Genomic DNA, 11,064 nt, shown 5'->3' on the forward strand with positions numbered 1-11,064 from the left:
TCCCCATTAATGTGACTGTAAAAGACAGGGAGATTAACTATATATTCTTTGTATTTCATACTTTGGAAGCAAAATGAGATTGTAGACAAATACTTATATCCATCATCTTTTTCCATCTCAGAGGTATCTCAAGGTGCAGCTATTATCCTGTTTTCTTTATGGCTTGCACACAAAATATTTAAAAGTATTTTCCAGTACTTTAAAGTTCCAGGCATTTGCTCTAGGTACTTTCATACTTCACAAAGCACATAGTTCTGTCAGCAGAATTTACAAAGTTATATTTTCCAGTAACTTTGCATACCGTGACTGAAGTATATGCTTCCTCCATCTGCACACTTTTCCTTTCCAAAATCCTCTACCTTCTCTTATTTGACTGTCAGCAAGGTAGAAGGCAGAATGTCACATGACTGACTCAGAGTTGAGCTATGTGGCCAGCAAGAGACAGACAAAATTCACTTTGAGATGGCCAAAAAGAGGGCGGGGGGGGGGAAGCAGCTCTCAAGGACTACATGCCATGGAAGCCAATTCTAAGAATTTAATGACTGTGTTTCTTATCTGTCAGTCAGGTCTTTCTGAAACTGGCAAATCACTTCTAAAGTACCTAGATGACATTGTGATGGCACAGAACCATAGACTACTGTAGGTTAGGTAGGGCCTCTGGAGGTCTTTAGTCCAACCACCTATTCAAAGTAGGACTAGCTTCCAAGTTAGATAAGGTTGCTTAGTGCCTTGTCCGGTCAAATTCTGAATGTCTTCAAGGATGGACTTTCCACAACATCTCTGTGCAATATATTTGTGTGCTTAACCATGCGCCTGGTGGATTTTTTTCCCCATATACCTAGTTGGAATCTTGCTTGTTAAAACTTGTAACCATTGCTCCTTTTTGTTTGCATACAGAAACCTTGTTTCCTTGAGAAACCTGGCTAAAAATAAGTAAACTGACTCCTAGTCAAGAGCCTTAAACACTGGCTTTCTGGCCATTTTACTTTGTGAAACAATTTGTAAAAGAAATTCTTTGATAACTGACCCATCTTCTTATTTCATCAGCTGCACTATAACATTTTCATCTGCTTTGGTGGTCCCATGGAGACTGAAAGAAGACTAAAAGACAAACAGAACTGTTGTAGATAATCTTCCTAGAACACATCTATCTTTTCTTATCTTACTTATGAAAGTGATAAATGAAAGGCAATGTGACAAACAGCAAGCTCCAAGAGGCAGTATCTGAAGCTATTGCTTTGCTTGAAACAGAGAAGACCGACTTTTTTGACACCACACTCTGGTAATGTCAAATGAAAGCATTTAGGAGACTACCTGATCTTATCTGGGTGAGCGTTCAGATTATATCGCGCTTCTATCTTATTTTTTTTTCAGGAGTGACTTTTATCAAAGTAGGGAGAAAGCTTCTAAACAAAACACTTCAGTCCTTAAATCACCACATGAAAGTAGCCTAAGAGAAGGCTCTAGAAGTTTTTCTGAGGCTGTACATAAAACCCACCGAATGAGTCACAGCTTCTGTGGATTTTGCCAGTGCATGGAAAACACAAACTATTGTTTTTTCTATCAAATAGCTGTTCTTACCTCAGCTGAAACTTGATTTATACTTTGTCTTCTTTTTCTTCCAATCTGCATCTCAGTGTGCTATAAACTCCAAGAATTTTAAAGTGTTCTGGTTTTAATTACCCAAGGTTGGCCCTGGAACTGCTTCTTATCCACTATCTTGGCACATGAAATTCAAATTTTTGAAAATTGTTAGAAATAACTTTAGAGAACCATATATTTTCCTTCCACATGAGTATACAAGCGAATAGTTATATAATCAAGTATACAATAATAACTCAAAATAATAAGTTTAAAAAGAAAGAAATGTATGGTGGGAACATGCACCCTGATAGCCATACCAAGAAATAGTCTCTTATGAATCGTTTTAAAGCAATCTCAGGGCCTTTTAATAAGGATACTCATGTATGCATTTGTTGTTGTTGAACTCGAACTCGGTAATTTCATATTCAAATAGAGTGATTGACTTAATCGAGAAACTGAAAGGCCATCTGGACAGCTGTGTTATATATATATACACACAAATATTTGTGTGAGAATCAGTCATTATGTTTTATTTTAAAAGTACTTATTTATTTTATTTCTTTATAAATTCAGTCTTGAATATAGACTCTTTTATGGGAGGCTGTATGTATTTCCCAGTTGGTATTTACATGTATGTCAATCATATCTCTCACTTTTTGAGGAAAAAATACCATGTTACACCTATACTAAAGAAGGCCACTGAGATTTAAATTGTTCTTTTGATTCTCTGATAAGTTATTGTAACATTGATGGATTTCTGTAATAGATTGGAGGTTTTGAGTTCCTCGCATTGCTAAATGAAAAACTTAACAATATTCTAATACACCAATGCAAGGCCCCTGAAGAATAATAATTCAGAATGTAACATATCATATCCTATAAAGTATTTGTTACTAGGTAAGAGGTGTATGCCCAATATTTCTAGAAGAGAAAAACCAGTTACTGTATAAGATTATGATGTAGGCAAAAGTTTTAATGGGGAATAATATATTGTATTTATATCACTTATCTAGGCAATGCTTGCAAGAAAGCTATAAAGTATTGTCAATATTGTCCATTTTTCAGACAGTTAGAAAGATTTACTATCAAGTGGATCTCTCGAAAAGGTATAACATCTTCAGGTCCATGTTGTGGGAACAATACTTTCGGCCACATGAAGCATAAAATAATTAAAAGGATTTCAGCATAAAGCTTGAAACTGATACTTTAGAATAAAAGGCATGAATTCTTGATCTTTAATCATACCTGCAAGTCCTTTTTCTATGCAGATGTCAAGTGCAACAAGAAAGGCCACTGTTATGAAATACTTTCAAAGAAGAATTATTCTAGATAGCTAATCTTTTTTCTGCTTTATGATATTGCTTTTGCCAATCTCACTGGAGAACAAAAAGAAGGAATGAATTTCTGAGGAATACTATTCTTTATTGAGTGGAGGAAGAAATGTTACTTTCTCAAATTTAGCATTTTATCTTGAAGCAACTGAATAGAATAATGAACTGTGGAAGTACGAATTAAGTTCCACATTATTGCTATACAAATTCCAGTTATAGGCAAATGATGAACTGAACCTACAGATCATCCATGGTGAGTTGTGACTGGTATGTGATGGAAAGAACTGTAGGCTAAGGGACTATCAGAAGGTGCTCTAAGTCCATCTGGCACTGTTATAGCTGTGCTATGAAGTATCTTGTCATTATAGTCCATTAGGTAGCTTCCAAACGGAAATTATTTATTTCTTTCATAAGATGTTATAAATAACCTTTGATTTTTTTCAAAGGATCATAACTACCAGTGCAAAAAATGCAGCATGCATAATTTAGGATCACTTGATAAATTAATTCTTGGTGAAAAAGTACTTTCAAAATCAGGATGGGGGTGGACACAGAGGATCACAAAGCAATTAGCCAAAATCCACGCTGGCCTGTATCTTTTAGGTGACGGACTCCTTAACTTCAGGTGTCTGACTGGCACGATATGTCTGATTGTTAGAAAAAGATCACTCCTTACTGATTGGTTTGTAAAGGCAGAGACCTTCAAACTCTAGCATTCACAGGAGGAAAAAAGAATTAAGATCTATATCATGTGAAGTGAATCAAGAACTGTGCAGCGACCTGGAGAAAAGCGAAAGCATTTTGAGGGGGGAAAAAACAATTAAAATAAATTACCAGGAAAGCATTGTATTTTTTCAGATACCAGGTCTTTTTTTCCAACATACCAGGTCTTGATCAGCTGAAAGAAAAGTTATTTTCAAAATCACCACTAGCATGGACAGAATTCGTGTGCCTCAGTTCAGTAGCCCTCCTTTAAAGAGTCAGAAGATCCAAAAATGTTGTTTATGCAAGGCGCTGGCTGTCATTTCCCAGGCCTTACTTGGTTTGAATGGACAATGCCTGTTGGCACTCCTGGATTGTAGCTGATCTTCTCTGATTCTAAGCTCTTGAGAGGAGTGTGGATAAGGCCAAAGAAACTTGAAAGCTCTTAAGACAGATTTTGTTCCAAATACTCCCTTGTGGCACTCCTAGATCAAATGCTGTCACCTTCAAGTGTGTTGTTCTTAGATCTTCTCTTTGCTTATGCGTCTGTAGCCCACGTCTAGACTAGCTGCACTGAACCAGATCCATTTAGGTCAGAAGAATAACATCTCCTGTTTTGCCACAGATACTGCAAAACAGTTTGTCTTTCCCTCGGATGTGATAGTAATCTTTACCTCTTTTACAGAACTATTGAAACTGGATTTACTGATACCTGTGAATTGACCCAAATATGTTGCTTAAACTGCAAGAGCATTTAAGTTCCTTTTACAAATAATTTACAGAAGTAAAATAGTTATAAAATGCTTAACCATATCTCTGGATAGTTCTAGCACTTTCTTGCTTGGGAAAAATAAGGAGGATACAGGTGGGATAGCCATTTTTAAAAACTGATCTTTCAGGGCCCATTTTAGAGATCAGAGAATGGTGATTCTGCATAGAAGTGGCAGTCTTTGGTGACTAACCTTTATGTAACTGGAGATTCTGGTCTGACATTTATATAGTTGCATCACTAATGGAAATTCTCCTTAAATGTAATTTTCAGGTCCTTTCGGAAGGCACAGAGGCAAGGTCTTGTAAAGCTGTAACAAAATGGAAACACAAGTTGAAACACATTTAGAATGGTTTCAGAACTGTAAGGCTAAAATAGATGCCATCAGAGACAGAAAACCTATTGCAAGCAGGTTGGAAAAAGTATCAAGAGACCACTTGTGTTTTCCCCAGATTTATGGAAACAAAGCTCATTCTGATATTGGTGCTGATTGATACTTTATATTGTAGTTCATGAAGATGGCAGAAAGCTGAGAGCACTTAAAAGGACAGCAAGGCTAGGAAAGCAGAGAAAGACCCTGCCTTTGTGTGTCTTGCCCTACTAAGCTTTCTTCTGTACCCGAGACACTAAGATGAGTTTTGGATAGCCTTTCTCTGCTGCTTACAGCCTGTGAGCTGCCGGTCCTTTGTAAGGGGATGAGAGCTAACAGACAGCAAAAGGAAGAAAGGAAACATCAAAGTGGGTATTAAAAGATTAAAAATAATAGTAAGCAAAAGGAGAGAGAAAAGGGAAAAATAATTGAGAAAGAAAAATGGAAATGGGAAGGACATTAGTAGGCTGTGTTGGAACATGGAAGAAGAAACACAGGGACTAAATGTTCAAATACTGATCCATCCCTACTGGGGGAAAAAAAAAAAAAGATTTTCTATGGATATAAAACCTTTGATAGCCAACACAGATGTCAGAACTGAGGAGGACAGCTTTGGGATGTATAAATTACTGTGCTTTTGCTAACTGTTGACTGTTACATGAAATTGCTGAAAAGCAGAGATTAGAGAGAGTAGAGATTTTAATTATTCACTCAGGCAAAGTTGTTTTTGTGATGGAATGCTGATATTTAATCAACAAAATCTTAATGCAATAGGTAAAACATTAATTTGGCCCAAAGGAATCAGCAAAGCAAGCTGTCTGCTGCTGAAAAAAGTTATGTCAATAGATTTATTTGGTCATATTTTTATTACACTTTCAAATTTGAGTTGAAGCATTTTAGTAAATAAGTGAGAGTGCTGAGAGTAGCATTTTCAAGGTAAGAAAACAATGTCTTTTCTCCAATTATGATCTCTCAAAACAGAATGTTAAATGAGCTTCAGACTTTGCCAGGAAATTTTCCTATACTTGTATACAAAATGTGGGCAGACCTTTCAGAACAAAAAAGCTTTTTTCAACAAATCAAGACAGGTTGAAATCATGCCTGTCATGTCAATATAGACTCAATGACAATGTTTCAGCTCAGTTTCTGCCAGTTTAGTTTATAAAAAATTGCCAGACTTACTTTTAAGGTAATTTTTACCTGAAGGTGTTCTTAAAACTCTTTCGTGACTTCCCATTCAAGCAGTCCTACTCATGCCCTTTGAAATGTCACCTATAGGTGAGTGTGACTGTCTGCTTCATAAGCTGGTGTGACTAACTGCTGCTTCATAAGCGATAACGACTGTGTGAGGAGCGTAGTGATGTAACTTCTCAAGTGGGACTTGTATTCAGCCCATCTTTGTTGCAGTCCAAGATACTTAAATATACCCTAGACATCAGATCATGCTTTTTGTTCCATGCTATGGCACAAGCATGCTGAAGATGAACTGAGGATGTAAGATAGTGAATGCAATCCTGTTCTCACTAGAGTCAGAAGTTTTGCTGTAGATGTCATGGGTGTGGAACAATATACATCCTCACACACAAGACTCTGTATTTGCATTTCTGAACACAGACTGCTTACTTCTCATAGCAGTTTGCCACTTTGCTGCTTTGGGTGGTGAGCTCCTGGAAGTCAGGAAATGGCAGGGAGATCCTCACCAAGACATGGAGTTAAAAGGTGTAATACATACAAGATACACTGTTAGCATTGGGACCTACTGATGTTGTCAGTTCAGTGAATATATTTTGCATTTTGGAATTGGTGTAGGCAGCACAACTGGAAAACTGTGGTAACAAAGAAAGACAAACTCTTGGGATGGCACATCGTAGCCCAGAAATAAGTGCAAGCTAAATGGCCAGCTGCTGTCACTTCAAACATGTTTTCTCTGCATTTTGACAAGGATTTATCTTGACTGATCTGATAACGCTGAAATACCTATCCTGTTTTGCTTCTCAAGACACTTGAATGGTGTCTGAACACTTTGTTGTTGGTCCTGGTGGTGTTTTTAAAAGAAAAAATAGAGGTTGTGTTTACTTCCATGACAGCCCTCCCTCTCCTGATAACATCTGCTACATGTGACAGGTCCGCCCGTGCTGGCTGTTTCTGTCTTGGGCTGGTTGTGGTTGCATCAACAGGTCTGATATTTTGTGCAAGGGTACTGAAGGGAGAAAGGGTGGACAAAAAATGAGCAAAAGCAAGTTAACTCTGAAAACTGCAGTTCCAAGTGCCTTTTGGAGTCTGTGCTGTTAGGGAGAAAATGTCTTGTAACATTTCCTGTTGCTGGATCTTTACAGTGTTATGTTGTTACTGATTTTAATGGGGAAAACTGACAGTGCAGCTTCTCCTACACTGACACAAGTGCTTTAAGTTTATGCATCACAATAGCTGCTTCAGTCCAGCAGGTATTTAAATATTGCAAATACTCATTGTTTGGTCCTGCAATTTTTTGTATACAGGTGTACACCTTCCTTTTTACATAGTCCTTTTAGGAGTGTAGGAAGGGCATTCCCTGTGAGACGGATTCCTTAATTTTGGGAACATACACTACACTTACCCCTTTGTGGACATAATATGTGAAATTCAAGCAGTGCTGAAGAACAACTGTATTTTCCTGTTATATAACTGGAAATGGCCAGGACGGTTGACTTCTCACCCTGAGCACCACGAAGTGTAGTACAGCCCTTGTCTCACTGAAGTCTGGGTGCAAGTGAGAGACACCAGTAAGATGGCTGGGGTCTTATGCTACAAGATTTAGGACACCTTTCAGATTCCGAGGGATCCTAACTCTTACCTGGTTCTAATGAGCTGTTAACATCTCTATAGATAATAGCGCCAGTGATTGCTTTCCGTTACTGTAGTATACATTCTGTAATCATTTGCCTTCATTTTCAACAGGCTCTTCTGTCCAGTTCAACTCAGTGGGAAGTCTGACACATTTTCTTCAATTCCACGAGAGAGTAGTGGTATGTAAAGAGGAGTTTCTACCATGCCCTCTAATGGAAAAGCACTGGAGTTTCTACAAAGGATGTGAAGATTTTGGTTTCTAAAGACTTCTTGAGCGCTAACATTTTTTTCTTTATCATCACTTAAAAGTAAACATTTGAGCTTTTAGAACTAAAAGTGCTTTGTTACTGTCATTTTGATAAATCATTTGCCCAGCACTTGGAATGGACTGAAGATTGTGTAAGTGAGGAACAGGGGAGTACTTTGTAGCAGGTGAGGATAACTGTTGGTAGTGAATTTTGCACTCTAAGAAATGGGGAAGTAGACGAGGACTGTTATACACTGGTGCTCATTGTGAATTATATTCCAGGTTAATAACTTTGTATGAAATTCCACTGATTTCAGCGGCTGCCCATGCTCGATGGGGCTGCGCAGAAGCAGATAGGTGTCAACACTGATAGTCACTTCCTATACCTAAGCCTGAAACTGCTCTGCCTGAGCATGTCCTATCAGAAATGGCTACACGTTTGTGTAATAAGCTGTTAGCTTAGGCAAAAAATCAAGATGGGCAGCTTTGAAAATCACCAGCAGCTTTGCTTTACGTGCTGTGGATATATACAAATATTTGAGAAGGGGGTGGTTGCTGGGAGACGTTAAAAGAGGAATTTCAGCCATTGGAAGTGCTCAGGGAAATTCCATTCGTGTTCCAGCCAAGTTTTTCTGATAGGCAGAAAATGTGCTGGCATATGGCAGGAAATACAGTTAGCCTGTTCATGGAACGGGAAATTTTCATCTAACAACATATTAGATATTCGCCCCTATCTCTGGAGGATTTCTATTTGTTTTAATTTTACAATGTGTGAATCTGCCTCAGTAGCATATTTATAACACATTTGACTGTCATGAGCGTTATCTGCATTCAAATGGCATTCTTGCTCTTTCGTTCTCTGGATTCTGAGAAGAGATGAAATAATAGCACCTGCTACTCCTAACTCCAGTGAATGGGATGAGAAATATCTCCTGTCAATACATAACAACCTCAGCTAGCTATTTGGAGTGCAAAGAGCTGTTCTGCAGAGATTTGATTAGTGTCTTAAACAGAAGGTGGCTTAGGGAAGAGAGAGGGGTCTGATGTGCAGAGAGCTAATGCTGTGCCCTAGGATGCATGAGCAATCATAGCCTGATGGGCTGTAAGGATAAAGAAATGCGAAGTGCCTGGAAGTCAAAAAAGTTAACAGCTACTGAGTGACAGGTATTTCATAAAGGTCACTTTGCGCACAGAAAGCAAATGGAGTGGTCTCACAGATGCACCAGCAAAACAAACCTGAAGGCATATTGGTTTAAAGGAAATGTTCATTCAAATACTACGCTTCCACTTAGACTGAAAATTGAAAGACTTTTGACTGTTAAAATGAGTTCTGAATTATTTACACATTTGTTTGACTTTTTTCTTCGTTACAAGCTAATAAAATTAATGTATAAAAACTGGGAGGATTTGACAGTAATACTTTTAGTCCATTATAGTAACATGACTACATGACCTAAGGCAGCCCTAAGATACAGTGACAAAAAAATGTGATTGATTCAAGCTGGGCAAAGAGAGAAAAATGCAAAGTGTTACATGAAAACCACTGTCTGTTACTGATGCTATATGAAAAAGTAAGCTACCAGGGTTTTTTTTTCAATATTGTATATAACTATCTTGAGGAAAGTGTTAACTTCACAACATACATTTTAATATGAGTAAGAAATGTAGGATGCTGCTTCCCAAATCTTTTAACAACTGTGAATTTTCCCTATTCTCCCCAGTGGAATCTTTTTCTTAATGTGAAGACCCATTAAGAGATGGCAAAAAGTTATACCATCATGAATAGGATTTTTTGTTTTCTCTGTTTAAATTCATGCAAAGTGTACTTTTGCATAAAAATATAAGCTGTTATCACAGGTCCAAGATAGGCAGCTGTTAGTTATCCTATCTACAGCAGAGTAGTAAAGCTTCTGCTCACAAGTGGCAGACAGCAATGGTTAGTTCTCCCAGACCCTCCTGCTCCTTTCACGACTCAGTTCTTTTATTTAGGAGACCCCTTCTGCACTCTTAGCCTGTGAGTTAGCACTTACTTTGTGTGGCACAGGCTAAAGTAAAAAGGACATAAAACGCAAAGAATACAAAACCCCTGGCATTCTGCCTGCTGGGAATAAGAGGAGAGAGAGATGATGAAGTGAACAAAAGCCACAAATTCAGATTCATATTTCTACAGATTTATTTATTTATTGTCGAGATGGCGTTAAAAAAATCAGTGGGAAGATTAATACCAGTGAGGAAGAATGTGAGGCACAAAACAAAAGAATGAGAGTGAGAAGGAAGAAAAGCAGCTGGGAGGCAGACAATGCAACACAAGATTCATAGATTTTAAGGCCAGCAGGGACCAGTGTGATAAGCTGACCTCCTGAATAACACAGGCCAGAGGTTATGAAAAGGTATAAGCAAGGGAGGCACAGGGAAAAGAGAAAAGAAAGAAAGGCAAAGATGCGTCCAGAGCTATATTCACTCTAGGCAGAGGATCAGCACAAAACGTTGCACCTTCTTGCCAGGCAAAACTGAACTATAGCCAGCAAGAGGAGTTAAAGTAAGAGAAACGTGGGAATGAAGGCCAGCGTTGGAAAGGTATTTAAAGTATTGTAGTGCACAAATACAACTCGCAGTTTTGATGGTGGAAGTGCAACTAAGGGGCGGGGGGGGAAGGCAGAAGTGATACAGAATAATGTTGCCATAGGAATTTGGATAAATTCTTGGAGCAGTTGCAGTTGGTGAGTGTTTTGTCATTATGCTGCAAAGGCAAAGACTCTTTTTCTGGCTTTCAAAGCTTAACTGGAGAAAAATACCCTGTTTAAATTATCAAGAGAATGAACAACTGCATACAGGAGATACAGGCCCTTTTTCTGGTCACCAGTAGTCAAGTAATCAGTCAGGTAGGAAATGATCTGGATTTTGAATTAAGTTTCTGGCCATATCAAGAAAAGAAGCTTGAACATGACACAGGAATGAAGTAAAACATTTCAAAGATGGAACAATTCAAAGAACTCTTAAGTTTTTCACATATATATGTGGGGTTTTGTGTTGGGGTTTGGGGGTTTTTTTGTTTGTTGGGTGGGCATATTGTTGCTAAGGCTTTGGCTTCATCTGTGGGAGAAAGTTTTACCATTTACACCAATATTATTACAGCAGAATAACTCACAGGTGAGTTGTCCAGCAGCTGTGTCCTTTTCATTTCACATTTGTTACTGTGGAAGGAGCTCAGGCATATGGTTACACATCACTCAGT

At 38.1% G+C, this 11,064-nt stretch overlaps 1 protein-coding gene across 1 annotated transcript in view; it reads left to right on the forward strand.

Moving 5' to 3' along the window:
- Positions 1–7,845, forward strand: part of ANKRD31 (ankyrin repeat domain 31) — an 82,619-nt gene extending 74,774 nt beyond the window's left edge. Inside the window, exon 26 of the mRNA XM_054811104.1 lies at positions 7,694–7,845. Coding sequence (XP_054667079.1) covers positions 7,694–7,845 — 152 coding nt within the window. The remainder of the gene's footprint in view (positions 1–7,693) is intronic.
- Positions 7,846–11,064: the final 3,219 nt, after the last annotated feature.

Source organism: Grus americana, chromosome Z (genome assembly GCF_028858705.1).
Source record: "Grus americana isolate bGruAme1 chromosome Z, bGruAme1.mat, whole genome shotgun sequence".
Taxonomy (NCBI): domain Eukaryota; kingdom Metazoa; phylum Chordata; class Aves; order Gruiformes; family Gruidae; genus Grus; species Grus americana.